This window comes from Pelophylax lessonae (assembly GCF_965119305.1).
Source record: "Pelophylax lessonae genome assembly, chromosome: 6".
NCBI lineage: Eukaryota > Metazoa > Chordata > Amphibia > Anura > Ranidae > Pelophylax > Pelophylax lessonae.
The window spans coordinates 248,531,412-248,554,935 of NC_138773.1; the positions used below are offsets into that span (position 1 = coordinate 248,531,412).

General features: G+C 43.7%; 1 protein-coding gene across 1 annotated transcript in view; it reads left to right on the forward strand.

Annotated features, from left to right (window-relative positions):
* The window catches only part of SP3 (Sp3 transcription factor), a 77,490-nt gene that overhangs the window by 12,061 nt on the left and 41,905 nt on the right, over positions 1-23,524 (forward strand). Inside the window, exon 3 of the mRNA XM_082262050.1 lies at positions 16,384-17,683. Within this exon, the coding sequence (XP_082118176.1) occupies positions 16,384-17,683 (1,300 nt within the window). The remainder of the gene's footprint in view (positions 1-16,383; positions 17,684-23,524) is intronic.

Sequence of the window (23,524 nt, forward strand, 5' to 3'; positions counted from 1 at the left end):
TTCCCTGCAAACAAAGCCCTCCAGTGCTGCACTTTTGTGGCTCCCCTTGATCCCCAGAACTTTCATCTTTGACCAATCTTCATTTTAGGTTCCTTGTCTTCGGCAACTTGAATGGCCACGCCCCCGGTAATGTCATTCATGCACATGGGAGTCGCATTGCTGCGGCACACATTGAGGTGCTGTAAATTTGGTCTGAGGCGCACATATCCTAAAAAGTTGTGTATTTAAACACATCCAAAATAAGTGCAAATAAAATATAAAAATTTATATTGATCCTTGTGTATAAAATGAAATTTTCAATGATTATGTGTAGATGTTCCTGTGAGTCAAAACACCCCGTGCCTGCTCTTCTCATGCACAGTGACAATCCATCACTAGGTGATGCTAATCAACATACGCTCGTCTCTTTACAGCCCAGGTAGGATCTGCATTCCTCCTCTGTAAACGAATGACTCCAGTCTTCCCGACTGAGGGTTACCACAAACTCCACTCCTATATAAAGTAAGGCAGAAACATAGTGTGCTCCATATTGACACTTTATTGAAACCCCAATAAAATAATACTTACAAAAGGTAAAAAATACACGTGCTTTTCTAGATCATATCTCCTGGCTCACAACCTCACACGGTGCAACTCCGTTGTGACATCACTCGCTCGACTCCTCCCCTAGACACATTGCGCCATGTGATTTGGCTTCTTCAGACTTGTGTTTTAATGTGCCCAAGACCAGATGTACAGTGAGAATGACATCTGTCACGAATGCTCCACCGATGCAGCCCTCCGATGTGGAAATCTGGTAAAAACTACATTAAAAAAAAAAAAAAAAAAAAAATGGCCAAGAGGACCCAAAGGCCTAGTGCATTACCTGAGATTTATGTGGAACAGACAGAAGCAAATGGGTACTCAAAAATGGAAGAAAGGAAGGCATTAAAAACATGACGCACAATCTGGTGCAGAAATCGCATGAAGAAACAAGCAATGCTGCGGTTGATATGCTGATGCGTTTCAGCGGCGCACTGCATTCCTCAGAGCTAAGCCAACGCTCAGGTCAGAGAGGGCGAGATTCCTGCACCAGATTGTGCTTCATGTTTTTAATGCCTTTCTTTTTTAAATTTTTGAGTACTCATTTGCTCCTGTTTTTATTCTACATAACCTCAGGTAACCAGGCGTTTGCACCCTCGTGTGTGCGTGTTTTTTTTTTTTTTTTTTTTTGTAGTTTAACATTCCCATACCTCAAACTAAAGAGCTTTTTAAAGGCTTTAACGCAGCTTGCAGAAAGCGTGCTGCACATGATCATCTTATACAAGCTAAAGCTGTGTGAACAAGGGCTATATGGTTTTCTAACTGTTGGAATAACATTCATTTTAATGTTCAAAGAAATCTGATGGGTTATTTATGGTGGATGATTAGATAAAGCTGAAATATAATCTGTTTTATATGGCATCCCACTGGTTATCAACTCCACCACTCATGTCCATGACATAAAAAAAAAATTTTGTGTTCTTATTTTAAAGCCAGTGGCATCACTGAGTCTTTGTGCTTCTTTAGGCAGAGCAGGCAGATCATGGTTGGTTGCAGGGCCTGGCAGGGTAATGTACATGGTTTTCCTAAAATATCACACCCCCCCCCCTGCCTCAATGCTCCCAAAGAACTTCAGCCCTGATTCGAGCAGCAAGCTGGTTCTTAGGAGTTATGAAAATGCCACATGCCTTAATTGGCTGGGTGCAGGCTGTATTTGAATGCGCACCATGCTAGATAACACCCACATGTGATTCTGATCCTCTACATTTGGAAGAACTTAAATCCAAAGTAAAAAAAAATATCTTGAAAAAGGGACATAAATTCCACATTTAATTATGCTACCAAAAGTAGTGTATTCTGTAAATTGCCTCCAGCAGTGCTCCTGTTTCTTCTTGCTGGAGGCTGCCATTTTGCTGAAGCCCAAGTCCCCTTGAACAGCAGTTAGGCCTGGTTGATACCATGTGCAGAGATATGAATTTTTCTGTAAAACCCATTGTTCTCTATGTTCACTGTTCTCTGGTCACACTACAACATTAGTATCACATGCAGATTTTTTTCTGCGCAGGAATCTGCAACATGTATTCAGTTGTCTGCACAGGGCACATAACTGATGTCAACATGAATAAAAACTCACTGAAATGCGCATGTAAACTGTTGTGAAACTGATATAAACTCCTGTCTCTGAAAATTAATCATGTTTGGCTTTCCCTTAAATTTTCATGCACGTATGGTGTGAACGAGCCCTTAATCAAAAAGCAGAACTAAACCCATTGATTTAAAGATATATTCACCTTTACAAAAAAAAATGCATTTTTTTTTTTCAGATAAAAATTATGCATTTCTTCTTCTTTCTTTGTAATGGACCTGTAAACATTGAACCCATGAGCAGCAGATCGTTGGTGTAATGCCATGTTCATGCAGACTGACTGTCTCTGTATCTCTGTGGCTGCACCCCTGTTACGGGCAGGCAGTTACCCTGTGACAGGAAAACATAATGAACTGCCACAGCGTTTAACAGCACCGCGGTAGTTCTTTGAGAACATTGAGGCTGCTGGGCCTTGTAGTTTTCCCATTCAGAGAACATTGTGAATGGATGATGCATATTGTGACATTTGGGGGGAGATGGAAGATCCCCACCAGCTGTCAGAACGGGGGAGCAAGGCAAGTGCGTCTGTAACATGTTCAACCCTAAATATGTGTGTAACCTGTTACAAAAGGTGAACTTATCTTTTTAAGTCCTGGTTCACTCTGAATGAGACTTTGAAATCGTGCTACTTCACTTGAAGCCGCAGGTCAGTGCAATTTTAGGTGCGAAGTGCCTGTCAGCTGTGTGACTTCATGCACAGATGTCTATGCAAGTCACACCTGAAATTGGAAAAAATAGTGCAGGAACCTTTTTTGCCAATTGGTGCCGCACCGATTTGTACGGTTCCATTGCTGAAAATAGGGTATGACTTGCAATTTGGAGTTGTCAAATCACATAAGTCGCAACGGTGTGACGGGTGATAACTGTTTGAAAAACAGATACATTCCTTTAATGCCGGGATTAACTGTCACATTTGCTTCTGTTTTTAACCAAACTGTCAAACCATCAAATGGCTGGTGTCATAACTGATCACATGTGCAGCACCATGGAAGTTGCAGATCAAACAGAAGCAGCTTCCTTGGCTGTAAAAGATAGGAGGGTTTAATTATGCTTCAGGGCTGGCAGCAGATTGGACTCTAAAATAGAGAGCAACTGAGCATGGGAAGAGCAGGGTGAGACAGAGTATTACTGGATTTTAAACAGTATAGACACTTTTTTTCTTTTACTGAAATGTTAGTTTTCTAATCTAACCAGAAATCAAGCAATACAAAAACGAAATGTGCACTTAAAATGGCAGTACACATAGTACAAATGTTGCTCCGACGTGCAAAGTAAGAGCGACAACAGTCTGATACTGTAATAGAATATAGGTAGTACATAACTTACAGATCATCAGTTTGTAAGAGTTGCATGGTCACCTAAGGCTTTGGGATCATATGTGTGGAAAAAGATGTCAAAGAAGAAATTGCATCCAGACTATCGAGGCAGTATTGTGCATTCAAAACCACTGATGTCTCCATGATTCCCTAACATACAAGATATAGGGGGGGGGGCCTGGCCAAAAAATGTAAAAATCCAATTTAGGCAGCCATGGCCTACCCTGTTCTGTTGGAGCCTACATGAGCTCAGCAAGGAGAGAGGAAAGTGTCTAAGGGCGAACTGCAAGGAAAACTGAGCGTGCTGGAGGGGGGCAGGGAAGAAAAGCGAGATGGGTACCCCAGGGGTTTAGTAAGCTGTATCACATGGTAGACACTTTTAAATGTTTTTCATAGATATGCTTGCAAAAAAGGTCAGCCTGAAGTGATCTAGCAGGATCTCATTTTCTGAGTAAAGGTCCATTTTATGCCAGGTTCACACAAGTCCGGTGCAAATTTCCCCTCCCTCCCATTTTCATTACAAATTTTCAAAGCAGTGATTTAGCTGCAATTTGGATACAGTTTAGATGCAAATTTCTGGAGCTGATGGCCACTGGCATTTTTAACAATAGCTGGGTAAGGAGCAGGCTGGGAAACTGGCTGCTGCATCCTTAACGGATAAGTCATCAACTGTCAGCGGGGTTCCCCACTGACCGCTGAACGTAAAAAAAAAAAAAAAAATACATTCCTGGCAATAAAGTTGTAACTAGAGTGGCATGGGAGGTTCCCCCCCAATCCATGCCAAAACCTTTTTTGGCCCAAAACTACATGTTATGGGTGTCAGCCAATAGGAATTGTGCATCCCTGAATAGAGGAGCCTTTACATCTGTGCACAGCTGGGGGGGATGAGGCTGTAAAGTTCAGTTATAACAATGGCATCTGTACATTGGAATTTTTAGTGAAGGTTAAATAGTTTGGACCAAAGCACTTTCCTTCACGAACATTTGCACATTTAGAATCCCTTTAACCCGTTTCCGCACAGCCTATACTAAAATGGCGGCTGGGCGGGACTGTGATTAGCTGTGGCCTGCCACAGCTAACCATGGTAGTAAATTTCATTCAGTAAAAATGGTTGCTTGTAACTGAAATTTACTGGTTCACACAGAGCTTGCCAGCACTGTGTTGGTGCTGCCGCATCACTTTCAAGCTGGGAGCCAGCTAAACAAAACCCGCACAAGCTGATGGCTGCCACTGCTGTGTGTGTGTGTGGGACCCAGTTGTTTACTCAATATGTTCATATTTCACCATTAAAGAAGTACAGCCAAAGCTCGTTTGGCTGTACTACTCCTGTGGGTCACAGGAATGCAGTTTGTTCTGCACTTCTGTGACCTGTTTTCAGCAGACAGTGGGCGGAGGTCACAGAGAGGGTTCAGGCCTCAGGAAAGATGGTGATCATATGGTCGGGATCTGCCTGGACTGGCACCCCAGCTGAGCCTCTCAGCGAGATGCTGAGAGCCTGAGCCAGCCTCTTCTGCCCACTCCACAGCCAAGCGCTGGGAGGGCAGAGCAGAGACTGGTGACTGAGAGCCACCAGCTCTCTGCTCACGGAGCTGTGAGAACCAAATAATGGGCCATGTTTTATTATTCGGTGTTAGCTGGCGGGAGACAGATGCTGCATTCAGGTAGGTAAGTATGATAAAAAAAAAAGAAAATAGATCCCATACTTTTGGAGAATGTTGCACAGAACAGAAATCCGTTTACAAGTTTCTGCTGATCTACTCGGAAGTGTATTGAACCTGGTTGCTAGGAGTAAAAACTGTTGGCCTCCGTATAGAACAACATAAGTTAATCTTGAGAAACACTCAACTTTAACATTGCAGCACGGTTTCCTTAATGGTAGCAGATTAATGATATTGCAGGTTTCTTGGCATTACTATGCAAAAAAAAAAAAAAAAATTTGAGCTGCATTTTGACCAGATGTTAACAAAAAAAAGGCACCTACTGAATGCTAATTGATGATGGAGGGCTTATGAATGTAGTCCTAATCTTTTCACTTGTAGTACTGGTTGATCATACATTTAAGCAAAGGAAAAGGGTAAGGGATCTTTCACACGACCGCTCCGTGTGAAAGCTCTGCTGCGGTCCTTTTTTTTTTTTCACGGAGCGGATGACATTTCTGTCATCCGCTCTGTATGCCCTTACATAATGTAAGTCTATGGCATTGCGGATGTCAGCGGGTGACACCGCTGACATCCCATTTTCCTTCCTTTCAGTTTTTTGAACGGATGAAAAAATAGGGTTCTGTTCCATTCCAAAAAACGGAACAGAACTGAAAGGAGGAAAATCGGATGTCAGCAGATGGTATTCCGCTGACATCCGCAGTGCCATTGACATTCATTATGTCCGCAAATCATCTGCAAAAAAATAGGATGATTTGCGGACAAGCGGAGCGGCCGTGTGAAAGAGCCCTAAAGTTTTAACAGAGGTGAATAGGTGAACAGCTGTTCTAGCAAAGCAGGAAGATATTGCCAAAAACAAGCAGCTGAAACACCGTAACGTTTCTAGGTGTGGTGAACAAGCAGCATTTCTGTAGTGAGCAAATTGGAATCTGGTATAGTGTCTACTTAAAGTGGAACTTCACTCTCCCAATTAACATTGATTTCTAATCCTCATGCTGCTAGTATTAGTAAGTAAATAGGAAATATATCATTTAGGTGTGTGGTGTTTTTTTTTTACATTCCTTTAGAGGGTAGAAGAGGGGTTTTCTCAGCTAAGCACATCCTCATGACTGCATTCCTGAGCTAAGGGCAGATGGATTCCAGGAAGTAAAGGCTAATTGAATCATTTGCCCTTACTCAAGAGGGATATGGGCAAAAATGTTAGGGGGTGTTTTTCAAAGTGATTTTTTTTTAAACAAAAATACGAGACATGGATAGATGGGGGAGTTTGCTTTGAATATTAAAAATGAATTAAATATTTCTCTTTCGTTCATTGACGGGGACAGCTCCTGATTTTTTTTATTTTTTTTTTTTCCTGTGAGATCTTCAATCAGCTGCCGGGCTGGATAATCTAGATCCAGTGGTCACCCCAGTCTGGCCAGCGAGCGCGCACAGACCTCAGCTCCACGCTAGGTCGGCCGCGACATAGCACCACTGGACGGGGGCTGGCCTGCAAGTTTACATGCATACGACCGGTCGCAGTGTTCCTCCTGGCTGAAAGCCCCCCCCATTTAGATAGAGGAGGTTCTGTCTGGAGCGGTGCCCGCCTGGTTCCTGGTATGGTGAGTAGCTGCCCCCCCCCAGAGGGTTTTGGGGGGAAGTGGGCCTCTCCTTGGGACGGTCAGACCCCCGGGTTCCCCTGCTTCCCATCAGGTGCCCCTCTTCATCTGGCCCCCCCATCCTACCCCCCCCCCCCAAGCCACATCTGCTAAGGCTGTGTGGGTGCTGCAGGTGCTTGTTTCTGCTGGGTGGGGAGTCTCGTGGGGTTCTCTCCCTCTCTACTGAGGATCAATTGGTTCTCTGTGGCTGGCAATTGGATGGGCTGCCATAATGGTGGGGGTTGTCCCTTAGCAGTGTTTACACTTTTTGAGGGGTCCCGGTGACTCATCCCCACAAAATCCCCTCTAAGGCTGCGGGCCCTCCGGGTCCCAACCATCCATCGATGCACTGCCAGCAGTGGTGGGGGGGGGGGGGGGGGCTTTCGGGTGACGGTCTAGCAAAAAGTGCCCCGCCTTCCCCTGCCTCATCTGTCTCATCAGCTGAGCCGGGGTACGAAGGAGTCCCTGATATGGTGGCTTCGCTCTCCAGCGCTTTGGCTGGGCAAATCCTTCCTCCCCTCGTATTGCAAAGTGATCACCACGGATGCCAGCCTGTCCAGCTGGGGAGGCATCCTCGGCAAAAATTCTGCTCAGGGGATCTGGACCATGGGTCCAGGAACTCCGAGCGATCAGACTGTGCCTGGACCATTGCATGGATTGTTTTCAGGGATGTCCAGTGCGCAATCAATCGGACAATGCCACGACCGTGGCTTATGTCAATCACCAAGGGGGCACAAAAAGTCTCTTGGCGGCTCTGGAAGTAGCCGGCATTCTAAGGTGTGCAGAACAGTTCGTTCCAGCCCTCCCTGCCGTACACATTCCCAGGGGTGGAAAACTGGCAGGCGGATTACCTCAGTCGGCAGGCGTTGGAGGAAGGGAAGTGATCCCTTCATCTGGAAGTGTCATCAGTTGTGTCCCTGGTAGGGCATCCCCGAGGTGGATCTGTTGGCATCTCGGCTCAACAGAAAGGTACAGAGGTTTGTGGCTTGGTCACAGGATCCTCTGGTGGACGCCGCCGACTGGTTGGTGGCCTCGTGGGGTCGGTACCGTGCGATTTTACGCCTTCCCTCCTCCTCAAGCTTCTGCCAAGACTTCTACGCAGGATCGAGGCAGAAGGAAGTCCGGTCATCTTAGTGGCTCCGGACTAGCCTCGCCAGGCTTTTTGCGCCGATCTGGTGCTGCTGGTCACCGACGTTCTTCGGAAGCTTCCTCTCAGGGAGCATTTGTTGTCCCATGGACCAATCTTCCATCCTGCTTTAGTCGCTGGCTTTGACGGCTTGGCTGTTGAACGACTGGTGCTGAAGGAAAAGGGTTTATCTGAGTCGGTGATTCCAATGCTTTTAAAAGCTAGGAAATCAACTTTTAGGAAGTTCTAACATCGTATGTGGAAGAAATACATTGCGTGGTTTTGTCCTCGATGGCTCTGATCTTGACCTTCCTTCAACAGGGGGGGGAGGAGGGTTGAACAGACATTGGCCTTGAGTATCAAGGGCCAGATATCAGCTTTGGTGGTCTTCTTCCAGCGATCCTTGGCCACACTCTCCCCGGAGCGTACCTTTCTTCAGGAGGTTCGACATTTGGTTCCTCCAGTGCGATCTTCGTTGTCGCCTTGGTACCTCAGTTTGGTGAGTTCGGTCCTCCCTTGCTTACGCGGTTTTAGAAGGATGCTTTTTTGGTGACTATCACCTCTGTGCGCAGGGTGTTGGAACTGGCGGCGTTATCCTGTCGTTCACCTTGGTGATTCACAGAGAAGGTGGTTCTTCGCCCCTGTCCATCGTTTTGCTCAAAGGTTGCCTCTGATTTTCATTTGAATGAAGACATTGCGTTGCCTTCCCTGGGTCCCAGGGCAAAACATCTGAAGGAAATTGGCTTGCATGCTTTGGATGTGGTTCAGGCAGTTACGGTGTACCTGGCAGCCACAGTCTTTTAGGAAGTCAGACTCACTATTTGTGCTCATGGATGAGCCTTGGAAAGGGTTGTCCGCTTCCTCTGCAACCATTTTCAGATGGATCAGACAGATGGTTATTCAGGCCTATTCCATCAGGGGTCAGGTTCCACATTTCCCTGTCAAGGAGCACTCTACTTGTGCACTAAGTGTCTCCTGGGCCTTTCAGGCGTCAGTAATGCAGGTTTGTTTGTAAGGCGGCTACCTGGTTGTCAGTGCACACTTTCAGAGAGTTCTATAAAGTGGATGTGTTGGCATCTGTGGATGCTTCTTTTGGCTGCAAGATTTTGCAGGCTGCTGTTTAGAGCACCTGATCCTCTTTGAGGGTGTATTGTTTTTTCAGGTGGGCTCCAGTTGTTTTTGGTGGAGCTCCTGTTGCCTGGTTGGCTACGGTTAAGACTTGGGAATTTTTTTTCCTCTTACCACCCCTCATGTTTAACACTGCTTTGGGATGTCCCAATGGTCCTGAAGATCAGGACTGTCTGTCAATGAACGAAAGAGAAAATGGGATTTTTGACTTACCGTAAAATCCATTTCTCTGATGTTCATTGGCGGACACAGCACCCACCCCTCCGTGGAGTTGTAATTCTTCTGACACTGCTTGTAACAAAACTGAGTACCTATAGCAGAGAGAGGGAGTATACCCCCTAGGACTGCCCATAGGCGTAGCCAGATTCTTTTTCTGCCTAGAGTCCTACTCCTGTAGGGGGCAGTATAACCCAATGGTCATGAAGATCCGGAACTTTTCCTGTCAATGAACATCTGAGAAATTGATTTTACAGTAAGTCAAAAATACAATTTGATTTGTGGTGCTCAGATGCAGTGATAAAAACTGCTTCTACTGGAGTTTTGTCTGTAGAAGCAGCCCTTTATTCTGTGTGTCCATGCACATTAGGACATCTAGGCTAGGCTCACATCTGTGTTTTGCAGTGTGCTTTGAGAGTTGCAGAAATGCATTACAGTCCATTTAACATGATTTCTTATGGGTCATGTTTACATACACTGATCCCCGCTGAGCAGGCAGGTGACAGCTCCCTCTCCGCTCTGTGTGCGGAGGGGGAGGTGCCAGAGCCCCGCTGCTCTCTATGGGGGAATCAGATGAGAGCGGGACCGCCTGTCTGCTCTCATCCGATCTGATCCTCGGACGGATGGAAAATAGGGTCTCCATCTGTCTGGATTTCACGGACAGGATCGGATGCGAATGGCAGCAGGTGTCAGCGGACATGTCTCTGCTTACACCCTCTGCCCCATAGGGATGCATGGAGGATCCGATCAGATCCTCCTAAAAAAAAAAAAAAAACTGTCAGGCGGATCTGATCGGATCGTTCGTGTGAAAGAGGCCTTACAGTGTGAGATGCATCCATGAAACAGAGGGGCTGGCAGTGTGTGTTCTTTTTTTTTTTAACTTCATAGAGTACGCTGGCAGGGCTGAGTGCAGGGGGGGGGGGGCTGTGTAATGTGCAGGGGGTCTCCCGGGAGTGCAGGAGGGCTGTGTAATGTGCAGGGGGTCTCCCGGGAGTGCAGGAGGGCTGTGTAATGTGCAGGGGGTCTCCCGGGAGTGCAGGAGGGCTTTGTAATGTGCAGGGGGTCTCCCGGGAGTGCAGGGAGGGCTGCGTAATGTGCAGGGGGTCTCCCGGGAGTGGGGGGGGGGGGGCTGTGTGATTAGGAGGGGGTCTCCTGGGAATGCAGAAGGGCTGTGTAATGTGCAGGGGGTCTCGTGGGATGTAAGGTGGGATTGTGGAATGTAAATGGGGCTGTGCCAATTTAGTATTTACTGTTGTAAATCAATACTGTTGTCTGCTGGGTTCAGACTTTGCTACATGCAAGGCGTGTCCTTGTTCATTTTTTTTTTTTTTAAGAGCAGATAACATAAAAATTGTTCTTCTGACTGCTTAAATTTTTTGATGAAAACCATGGGCAGTAATCATGATGCATCGCAGAATCGAATCATGACAGGATAATCGTAATCTCATCGTGAGACTAGAGAAGATGCGCACCCTTACCATGTATGGCTGGTTTTAGTGGAGGTGTCCATCTTGGGTGCAGGGCTCTTGCTTCCTCTGTTGGAGCCTCCAGCAAGAACCGTGCTATCACAATATCTCTCCAAATATCGCGAGACTGTAGGTATGAGTTTCTAGGAACCCTCACATGCCAGCAAGTGCACTTCTGTTTTAGGAGAAATTCCAGTCAAAAGGTAAATTTTTCAGGGTACTGCTTAGGCACAATTAACACATTTTAAAATGTCTGCTTTTTTATTTCTGTTCTATTTTTTATATACCATTGTATTGAAAATCTGCCATGTCTGCATCCTTTCTCTTTCACACCACACTGAAAAGTGAAATGAAAATCCACGTGCGTTTGCATGCGTTTTTATGCAATAAACACTTGGCTACCAGTGCTGTTCACAAATAGATGGTAGACAGGATTTTAAACGCACCACTGGCTACTATGTTCACTCAAGGATGTGCAATTTGTATCGCCTGACAACTGGGACATGCAGTTCCGGGGAACCGGGCAGGTGATTTCTTTCTACATTTTGCCCTGCTGTGGGCAAGCAGCAGGGCTTGTGCCGGTAAAGTGCCCCCACCCCCGCTATGTATCCCAGGCTCCACTTGCCCATCTGCAGGCCCAGTGTGGGATGCATCCATGAAACAGAGGGGCTGGCAGCCTGCTTTGCCTCTGAAACATTTCCAAAGTTTTCCCTGTCTTAGAAAATGGCATCACAAAGTCTGTGCCTCATCTCTCGCCACAACTATTGCATCCCTTTCCTCATTGGCATACTTCTAGACAGGCTGTCCATCCTTCAGTCTATCATAAATGCTGCTGTCTGAATTATTTACCTTACCACAGTTTAGAGCCCTGCGGTAGTTCATGGATTCCTCCTGTCGGTGTAAAACTGCCTGTACGATGAAAAGGCAGACCGCTTACGTTGACAGTCTGCAGGAGTCCTGCTGATTGCTGGTGCAACGTTTTCTAGGTCCCCAAAAAAAAAGTAAATGCACATTTTTTTTTTTTTTTTTTTTTTTTTAAAGTTGATCTTATCCTTTATTGGAACAGACACTGGAGCTTGATTTGGCTGCACAGCATGCACCAAGTGCTTCCGTAAAGGTAGCCTAAAAAAAAAATAAAAAAATTACCCCCCCCCCCCCTCTCTCGGCGCTGCCACCTCATGTTCTCACTCAGCAGATGTGCTTCTGCTGAGCATTGAGAGCCCGACACTCCCCTTTCCTGATGAACATCCAAGGTCTCGCCCTTCCCTGCTAGTCCCCAGGTGCAGTCCTGGAGACAGGCAGGTGGGATATAAACAGCAAAATGTTAAAAATATTAAAAGTTTAAGTCGCCGAAAAGTTCCTTTTTGTTTTTAAAAGCTTCAGACATTCCTAAAAGCACCTCCGTTTAAATATGGTTTTGAATTTCTTTTTATCAGGATAAGTAGATTGTCAGAAGGGACAAGTAGATTGGGACCCCGATTTTGTCCTTGGACAAGTTTGTTTTGTGTTTTGTTTTTTTTTTTTTTTTTTAAATTCCACACCCCTGTAGCTGAAATACATTTGTTCAGCTGTTGATGCACTTTCAGGAGGAAGTGATTCAATGGCTGCTCCAAAGCCGCTTGATCACCTTTGCAACCTGAAGGGTACTGCCCCTGCCATTTATCCTGGGCACTACTGATCCCCCCCCCCCCCCCCTGAATGAACATGGAAGCAACAGGTATATTCCCTATTAGCTTAAGTGAAAGGCAGGGAAACCCGACAGGGCCCCCCTCTGTGATAAAAATAAAGTTGAAAAAAGTTTTTTTATCGCTCAATCTAGCCTTCCCTCCCCCCCCCCCCCCCCAGTTTTGGTCAGTAGGGCTATGGCTTTGTAGTGAAGATTTATTCTAATTTGTTTTGACCTCGTTGTCCACCCCTCATGTTCTGTACTTTGGGTTTTTTCCAAGTCATGAAAATAAAGAATCTGTGTCCTGTGAAGTATGACCCAAAAATGACCCATGCACACACACCCATTACAAGGAGACAGAAAAAAAAAATGTCCCCAGTAAGCTCCTGAACAACCCCCCCCCCCACTTTCATCTGTTTTGGAATGAGGAGTGCATGTTCGCTGTGATCATGCGCATTGCAGTCCATAATCTCTGAAGCAAGTAAGGGTGGCTACGTTCCTACCTACAATAGAACCGTGGAGAACAAACATTTCACCCTCCCAACAGGAATTTGGGAAGATTTTAGATTTTTCTTCACTTTTTGTCCCAAAGTCAGTGGTCCCCAGAACCAGTAGTGAAATGAAATCTCCCCAGCACGAACACTGTGATAAAACCCAACAGAGACTAACCTTTCCACATTTTGTCCTAAGCTTTAACCAAAAGCATTGGCTTTATACCCTTTAGGAACTCTTGTTCAGATAATTGGGACTGTATTAAGTGGTCCACATAACTTCTCAATTATGTGAAGTAATTTTGCTGTATGAAAATTGGCAGGCATTCTAAGATTGGCCTTAGACATTAGTAAAACAAGTGGCGCAGTGCTCACAAAAAGTAGGATAGGAACTGCAATAGTTTTCATATATTGAATGTTGTTACAGTGGAAGTAGAGTATAATTGCAGTCTTAGGCTCGATTCACGTTGGTGCGATGGAGGACATTGCATGTGATTCGCACTGCTGAATTCAGCCATACAGATTGTATGGCTGAATTGCATCACATTAGTACCAAAGTCCTGCAGGACCCTTTTTTGGTCTGCACCAGAATCGGATCACATGGCTGTTCACACCGATGCGATCTGATTCCTGCCTGAATTGACAGTTCACCCTGCTACATGTGAACCGATCTGGGGGTGTCATCAACTTTGTATTGACACTACCAGCGGTTCGCATATGGCAGTGTGAACTGCCTGCAAGTTGGGTGCGATGCGGGAACCTGCAGTGGATTCGCAGGGTTTACTGCATTGCACCAATGTGAACCGAGCCTTAAAGCTTAACTCCAGCTTTTGTTCTACTTGGCTCAAACGAACCATGTCCCTCTCTAATGTAAAGCCGCAGGATGTGCTGTGCAAATTGTATGTAGCTGAGGCTACATACAGCATACCACACGGTTTAGAACCTTCCTGTCTCCTACTCCCAAACACAAAAGTCATTCATAGAAAGCCATGAATTTAAGCAATGAATACAAAGTTTCCTCTGATTGGCTGAGTCGGAGAGACTGGCTGATGTCACAACCTCTGACTCGGGGAAGCTTTGTATTCATTGCTTGAATACAACGCTTTCTCTGAATGGTTGAGTGCTGCTCAGATAGACTTTAATGTGCTCTGGGTATGAGACAGGAAGTCTCGTCTCGCACCGGAACACAGTTCAGTATGCTGTATGTTGCCTCAGCTACATACAGTTTATACAGTGCATCCAGTGGCCTCGCATGTTAGGTACAGCTTGGCCCAAATGAACTATGTAAAGTTTACCAAAAGCTGCACTTAAGCTTTTAAATATCACCTAATATATTTTTTTGCAAAGTTTCTTTTGCTAGTGAATATAAAAAATGAATTCAGTAAAACTTAAAATGGTAAGCCACTGTTAGCAAAAAATAAAGATGTGTGAAACTGTATTTCGGCTACCCATTAACAACCTCTTCTTCTTCTTTTTATTTATTTTTTTAATCTCCATTTACAGCTAAGCTAGAAAAGCCCCTAAATTTAAATTTTCCTAAAGGATTAGTGCATTTTAGCTAATGCATTTAAGTGCAGAGGAGAGATTTGGGGTCGTTTGGACCCCAGATCCCTCCATAAAGAGTACTGTATTTTCTGGCGTAGAAGACTACTTTTGAACCTCAAAAAAATCCCCCAATCTTATACGCCGAGTATAATATCTCCAAGGTAACCTAAGTAGAAGTATTACCGGTAGATGTAATCTCTCAAGACGCTGGCTGTGTGGGAATCCTGTACCAGTATACCATATGTACCGTAGCTTCGGCTACATACAGTATACCGCACTGAGCCAATCAGGGATTCTATTATTGAATGCAAAGCCTGCTCGGATTGGTGGAGTAACATCAACCCGCCTCTCTGACTCTGCCAATCCGAGCAGGCTTTGCATTCAATAATAGAATACATCGCTCACTGTGATTGGCTCGCGCGGTATACTGTATGTAGCCAAAGCTACGGTATACCGGTACAGGATTCCCGCACAGCCAGCGTTTTGAGATTACATCTACTGGTAATACTTAGGGTACCTTGGAGATATTATGAGAGATTACATGTATTACAGTACTTGGGGTACCTTGGAGATCTATGAGAAATCTGATGTTTTTCAATGGTGTTGCTTTGCTTCGGAAGGGGGGTAGTCTTATATGGCGAGTATAGCCCAAAACCTATGTTTTAACTTGAAAATTAGAGGGGTCGTCTTATACGCCGGAAAATACGGTACCTGTCACCGCCTATTACTGTCACAAGGGATGTTTACATTCCTTGTAACAGTAATAAAAGTGATCGAAAAAAAAAAAAATAAATAAATTTCAGAGCTCCCCGTCTCTCCTTGCTCATGCGCAAAAGCCAAATGCATACGTAAGTCGCACCCGCATATGTAAACTGTGTTCAAACCGCAAGTGAGGCATCGCCACCATCATTAGAGCGAGAGCAATAGATCTAGCTCAAGACCTCTTCTGTAACTCTAAACAGGTAACCGTTAACATTTTTTAGTGTCCCCTAAGGAGATTAAGTGCTGTTTGTCGCCATTCTACGAGTGTGCACAATTTTAAAGCATGACACGTTTGGGTATCTTTTTACTCGGCGTTAACTCTTTACTTTCTACAAAAAAATTGGCCAAATTTTCTATTTTTTATTTTTTTTTAATTTATGAAAGTGTATCTCTTTAAAAAAAAAATGGCATTTGAAAGACCGCTGCAAAAATGCCGCGTGACATAAATTATTGCAACGATCGCCATTTTATACTCTAGAGTCTGCTAAAAATATATATACATTTTGGGGGTTCTAAGTAATTTCCTAGCAAAAAGGCTGGAGGAGGGCACTATGATGTAATAGAAGGGTGGGGGGGTTCTTGACATCTATTGTAATGATGATGGGGAGTAAGGTGCATGCTACGGACAACTAGCCTTACAGATACAACCAGCCCTTTGAGGGCAATTATATAATGCTTATGTGGCCTGCGATGAAATAGAGTTTGACACTCATGGCATAAACAGTGAAATGATTACACTGGAGACGACAATTTTAAAATGTTTTCATACCAGATTCATACAGGATTTGCATTTTTTAATTGAATCCAGTTAGCAGAATGTATGACTCTTGATTGAAGAAGTTTACAACTAGACCTCATTGTGTAAATTTTTAGCACCCTTGGCCGGTATGTCACCAAGGCTTACTGTAGTAAACCTAGGTGTTGTGGACGCTTCAATTTCACCTCAAGCTCTTTTCAGGCTTCCTGCATCACTGATATGGAACTAGTTTGCAGATCAGGTGGCTCTGTTTGCTGCAAAATTATTCCAGGTCAGTGACTAAAATTATAGACCTCAAAACTGCTTAAATGCCAGACACCTAGCATTTTAATAAGGAGGTCAGCCAACATTTTCTCTCAGGATAAGTGTCTTGTTAAAACAGTTTGATTAAAATAGCCTTATGTTTCTTACCATGTTGAACCTTTTCTTTTCTTTTGTCTTCCTACAGACAGAGGATTTGTCATCTGTGCAGTTATCAGGGGGTCCAAATAGATGGGAAGTTTTGACTCCAGCTCAAGCTGCTTTAAAAGATGAAGCGGGAAATATTGTTCAGCTCCCAAGTGGTGCTACTGTAACTTCAAGCGGACAGTATGTGTTACCCATTCAGACTCTTCAAAATCAACATTTGTTTTCTGTAGCTGGGTCAGACACAGCTAATGGAACGCTGTCCAATGTTCAATATCAAGTCATACCACAGATTCAGACATCTGATGGTCAGCAAGTTCAACTTGGCTTTGCCACTTCTGATAATGGTGGGTTAGACCAAGAATCTGGTCAGATTCAGATTATTCCTGGAAACCATTCTGCTAGCCTTTTGTCATCAAATCAAAATATACTTACACAAGCTGGTCAACTTCAGCAGATTCAAGGAGTTACATATGGAGGCCAAACCCTTGGTTTGCCTGGTAACATCACTTTTGTTCCCATTAACAGTGTTGACCTAGATTCATTGGGTCTGTCTGGCGGCTCTGAAGCCATGACTGGTATTACAGCAGATGGACACTTGATAAGTGCAGGGCAAGCCATAGACAGCTCTGATACTTCTGAAAGGACTGCAGAGCAAGAGCATATTTCTCCTGATGCTGGTGATACAAACTCTGAAACAGATTTGTTTGTGCCAACTTCTTCGTCATCTCAGCTTCCTGTTACCATAGACAGCACAGGAATGCTCCAGCAGAGTGCAAATAGTTTGTCTGACAGTCCATCTGGGCATGTGCAAACATCTGATCTTCAGGGAAACTACATCCAGAGTTCTATTTCCGATGAGTCGCAGAATATTCAGGGCTCCACATCGCAACAAATGGTACAGCAGATCCAACTTCAAGATGGCCAGCAGACAACCAGTGAAGCCCAGCTTGTCCAGAGTATAGCACAGCAGGCAATACAAGCAGTGCAGGCTGGGGGTCAAGCCATATCATCACAAGCTCTGCAAAACCTTCAGTTGCAGCTTAACCCTGGAACTTTCCTTATTCAAGCCCAAACAGTGACTCCTTCTGGTCAGATTGCCTGGCAGACATTTCAAGTTCAAGGAGTTCAGAACTTGCAAAACTTGCAGATTCAGAATTCGTCTCCTCAACAAATAACTTTGACGCCTGTGCAGACACTTACACTTGGCCAAGTTGCTGGAGGAGGTACTCCAGTAAGTTTAAGTACTGGGCAGTTGCCAAACCTGCAGACTGTTACAGTAAACTCTGTTGACGGTGTAGGTATTCATTTGCAGCACGGGGATCACTCTGACAGCCCAACAGGTATGTCTCATTGTTCATTGCTCACCATTTGAGCACTGATAAGTATCTTTAGACTGCATTATTTTTTGTAAATATATTCGTATTGGGTAGTTTTCTGTGTTTATTGCCTTTAACTAAGAGTAGATTAATACTATAAACTACGTTTTAAAAAATATGTGCCTACATGGAAAGGTTTAAATTAAACCACTATGAAATTTTTTCAACTTTGAATCAAAAGTGCTCTTCTAGTAGCATGAAGAAAAACACACCCCACCTCCCCTAGATCACCTTGCACTCAACAGCACCATTATGTCTTCAGTTAACTGGGTGTTTACACAGCCCTGCAGTTTATTCATGGGCTGTGGAAGGGTGTTGCCTTTAGTTTCATAACAAATCTAAAGTAGAGTGGAAGGATTTCCATTTAACGTTTCAGTTTAGATGAATGTAAAGCTTTCGTTTTTGGTAAATGGCTTAATCTACTCCGATCTAATAGTTTATATCTCTTTGGGGACTCTGGTGAAATCTCTACACTTGAGGTAACCAGGCTATTCGCCATTACATGTGGGTTCCACTTTCTCTGTTTATACTTTTAAATGTGTTTTCTGCTATGGAGAATGCGGTGGGAGGAGAGTTGTCTAAAACCTAGAAATCCTAGTAAAGAGTAGGATTCTTAAGGCACACAACCTGCCTTCCCAGGGCTTTTTTCCTTCCAGCCACAGCGGATTTTCAGTAGGATGAAGATGGGTAAGTCCAGCACTCAAGGTAGTCCTTTAATGTAAATTTGTGGCAAGTGCAAGGTTTTGTGCCATTTCATGCAGTGTAAAACCTTTGTGCACTTTGCCATTCTGCCCCTTTTAACACAGGTTGATGTGGGTAATATAGAATTTTGGAAATACAGAGTTAGAATTTTCATAGAATTGCCCATTTAATTAAATTTCTCACTGCTGCGATTATTCAGTGACTTAATTTGGAGTATAGGCTAGATAAGTACACATCTATAATTTGCCTGGTGTTTTAAGTGAGAAGAACCGATCACAGTTGGTATACAAGAAGAAAATGCAAGAATTTGTGAAGTGTCACTCATTTTAAAGGATGGCATTTGCTACCCCTTAAAGCATTCCCTATATCTTGTCACAATTTAAAAAAGTAAAACTTGCATATTAAACACTGAAAATATAAAACTATTTAATAATCCTTCCCAAAATCCAGTGAGCTTCTAACTTCCTTTTTTGGTATGACCTGCCATTGAAATTCCAATCAGCATTCCCAGCTCTGCCTTGGCTCTCTACTGCTGGACTACAAATTGCCTATGTCGATAGGAATTGATCTTGGGTACTCTGGTGATTATTTCTCCTAGCTGCTGGTCCTGCAATAAGTTTACACGCTTGGCAATAACCTCACATGAACTAATACAAGCTGTTTCTCTCAACATGTGAAAGGTACTGGAAACACTAGAAGGTTTGGGGTTGGTATAGGGGCAAGGCTAAACAAATTCTTTAAACTGCCTAACCTCACATGCAGTTTTCTGTATGCTTTTTAATTAGTTATTAGGCATACTCAGGAGCTGTCAGACAACTAGGTAAATAAAAAAATAAAATAAAGGCTGAATATTCAGATTTTATCAGCCTAATTATGACTGTCTTTGCAGCTATTTACCTGATAGTCATATATGATCGTGTATGATCTCTGGGAGAAGAAATATTTAAATTATATATTTAATATTATTTATTATTTAAATTAGTGGCAATTTTAGAGGTTTTGTAGCTTGTGTAATGGACTTCAGAAACCGTTTAACCACTTTACCCCCGCTCACTAGAGCTCTACTGCGGCAAAGTGGTTCGATAACGTCTGGCGACGTAGACCTACGTCGCCAGACATTCCCCTCTCTCGGCGGCGTGCGCTTGCCGCCGGAGGCTCGCTCCCGCTGTATTCAGTCGCAGCGAGAGTCGGGCCAGGGGAGGAGCAGCGGCGATCGCCGCTGCTCTTCCCCTATCGTCGGGGAATCGAGTCTGGAGATCCGCCCGCTTGTGTAAACAAAGCGGGCGGATCTCCTAAGTGACAGGCAGTGTCAGATCGCATCTGTCCCTGTGTCACTCAGTCACCTCCCCCCACACATGTCAGTAAGCACCAGGCATACATTAACCCCTCCCTCTACAATAAAATTAACCTCTTCCCTGCCAGTGTCATTTTTACAGTAACGGTGCATATGTATAGCACTGATTACTGTAGTAATGTCACTGGTACCCCCAAAAGTGTCAAAATGTCAGTCAAGGGTCTGATCTGTCCGCCGCAATGTCACAGTCCCGCAAAAAAAATCGCAGATCGCCGCCATTACTCGTTAAAAAAAAAAAAAAAACACCAAAAACGACAAATCTTTCCCTTAGTTAGTAAACGCAATAACCTTTGCGCAAACCAATCAAAATACGCTTATTGCGTTTTTTTTTTTTTTTTTTACCAAAAATATGTAGCAGAAAACAAATTGGACTAAAATGATAAAAAAAAAATTAGATTTTTACATTTTTTTAATTGTCGCTCTTTTTTTGTTTATAGCGCAAAAAGTAAAAATCGCACAGGTGATCAAATACCACCAAAAGAAAGCTCTGTTTGTGGGGGAAAAAAGGACATAAATTTCGTTTGGGTACGGCGTTGCATGACCGCGCAATTGTCAGTTAAATTCACAGTGCCGAATCGCAAAAAGTGGCCCAGATGCAAGACAGCAAAATCCTCCGGTGGTAAAGTGGTTAAAGTGTTACTAAACCCACAACAGTAAAATCAGTCTGTATATGCCGTATACAAACAAGTAAAACTTTGGAGTAATGCACCTGTCCCCTGCGCTCTGAGTGGAGATTAGACATATGCCGGTTTTCGGTAATTCGATATATCGCGGTATTGCATAGCCACGGTATTGTTATTGTGGCATTTTTAAAATACCGAGTTTCTCTGTCAAGTCTGCCTGACTTGTGAATTGATACATTTCAGTGAGCTGGATGACTCATTCACTCACACAGCTAACCCCTTTCAGCATTAAGTCTCCTAACTATAAACAAAAATGATTACATTTGTATCTTTTCCTTCCCTCTGCCAGGGAGAAAGGAAGTTTAACCTCTTAAAGACTGGATCTTTTTCTGACACTTGTTGCTTGCAAGTTAAAATCAGTTTTTTTTTTGCTAGAAAAGTACTTAGAACCCCCAAACATTTTATATATTTTTTTAGCAGAGAACCTACAGAATAAAATGGCGATTGTTGTAATATTTTGTCACACTGTATTTGCGCAGCAGTCTTTCAAACGCAATGATTAGACTTTAATGAATAAAAAAAAAAAAAAAAACGAAACAGTAAAGTTATCCCAATTTTTTTTTTTTTTTTGTTACACAGAGAATCGTGAGAGAATCGTGATCTTTATTCCAAGCTAAAAAAATCGTGATTCTCATTTTGGCCAGAATCGTGCAGGTCTAATATATATATATATATATATATATATATATATATATATATATATATATATATATATATATATATATATATATATATATATATATATATATATATATATATATATACACATATATATATATATATATACACATACACACATACACACATACATACACACACACACACACACACACACAGCAGCCCACATTACATTATTATATAGCCATCAAGCAGTGTCTGGCCTACCTGGTGATGACTGGTCCTGGCGCTCTGATCCGATGGCCTGGTCTTTAAAGGGGCAAATCCTTGCCGTCCAGAAGTGGTTAAACCTGCAGGAGGACCGGTGTTTTTATCTATTAATGACTTTACTATTGCTTTAGGCCTGGTTCACATGTATGCGGGTTGGCGGTTCACATGTATGCGGGTTGGCGGTTCACATGTATGCGGGTTGGCGGCCCACATTTGCACAGGCATAGCAGCCCATTGATTTGAACGGGCTGCTATGCCCTCATTTTCCGCAGAAAAAAGGTGCATGCAGCATTTTTTTAAAATTCAGTGGCCTTGAAATCCATCCTGCTTTTGCACCATGCGACTTACCTGCAGTTCCTGCTCTGGCAAGCTTTCTGCATTTTTTGTATACATGGGCACTGCATTTAAAAATAAACAGTTTGCGTGTGCAGCAACGGCAGGTAAGTCGCATGGTGCAAAAGAAGGATGGATTTCATGGCCACTGCATTTTTTTAAATTCTGCATGCACCTTTTTTCAGCTGAAAACGCAGGCATAGCAGCTCAAGCCCATTCACATCAATGGGCTGCTATGCCTGTGCAAATGTGGGCCCCCAACCCGCATACATGTGAACCAGGCCTAAAGCAATAGTAAAGTCATTAATAGATAAAAACACCGGTCCTCCTGCAGGTTTAACCAATTAATGACTTTACTATTGCTTTAGGCCTGGTTCACATGTATGCGGGTTGGGGGCCCACATTTGCACAGGCATAGCAGCCCATTGATGTGAATGGGCTTGAGCTGCTATGCCTGCGTTTTCAGCTGAAAAAAGGTGCATGCAGAATTTAAAAAAATGCAGTGGCCATGAAATCCATCCTTCTTTTGCACCATGCGACTTACCTGCCGTTGCTGCACACGCAAACTGTTTTTAAATGCTGTGCCCACGTATACAAAAAATGCAGAAAGCTTGCCAGAGCAGGAACTGCAGGTAAGTCGCATGGTGCAAAAGCAGGATGGATTTCAAGGCCACTGAATTTTAAAAAAATGCTGCATGCACCTTTTTTCTGCGGAAAATGAGGGCATAGCAGCCCGTTCAAATCAATGGGCTGCTATGCCTGTGCAAATGTGGGCCGCCAACCCGCATACATGTGAAGCACCAACCCGCATACATGTGAACCAGGCCTAAAGCAATAGTAAAGTCATTTATAAACAACACCTCCTTCAGGTTTAACCACTTCTTGACCACAAGGATTTGCCCTCTTAATGACCAGGCCATTGGATCGGAGCCGAGCGCCAGGACCAGTTATCACCAGTTAGGCCAGACACTGCTTGATGACCTATTTTAGGCTTGGTTCACAGAGTCTGTACTGACTGACTATATAATAATGTGCATAAGTGAACCAAAGCCCCTAAATTCAGCAATGAAATTGAAGTGAGGTGGAAATTTAATAATTTAAATTTAATAATAGAATACCGTGATAATACCGTATACCGTGGCAAAACCTTAATCAATTAATCGCAGCATGAAAATCTGATACCGTCACAAGCCTAGTGGAGATGTTTGAGAACTATTGACACACCAAATCTGAAAAGCTTCGGCCTTGCAGCCCCTTTCAAGACCAGGGTAGTCTGGGACCACTAAAAACGACAAACAAACACAAGGGCGCACTGGCCTAGTGCATTATCCTTCAAGTTTATCAAAAACTCGTTTGAGTATTTTTATTCCATTATTTTAATAAAGGCATATCAGACAAAATATAGAGTCCCCAGCATCGAGATCAAGATTGGATCGTCCCCCAAAGCTGTATAGGCTTACGCTTTTCAAGGCATTGCTTCTTCAGAGGCTCTGAAGAAGAGGCGATGCCTCAAAACGCGTAAGCCTACACAGCAACGGGGGACAATCCAATCTTGATCTCGATGCTGAGGACTCTATATTTTGTCTGATATGCCTTTATCAAGAACTTGTGTATTTTTGTTCCATTATTTTAATAAACTTTTTAAGGATAATGCACTAGGCTGGTACGCCCTTGTGTGTGTTGTATATGCCGTAAAGCATGCTTGCTATACTCACTCTGTAACCTAAGGGGTTAATTCTCTGCATTGTGTAAAAAGGCAGTTTTTGATCCTGTTTCCTCTGATCCTCCCCTTCTTCCAGAGTCCCCAAACCATCTCTGGGTAGTACAGAGGCTAGGGGACAAGCT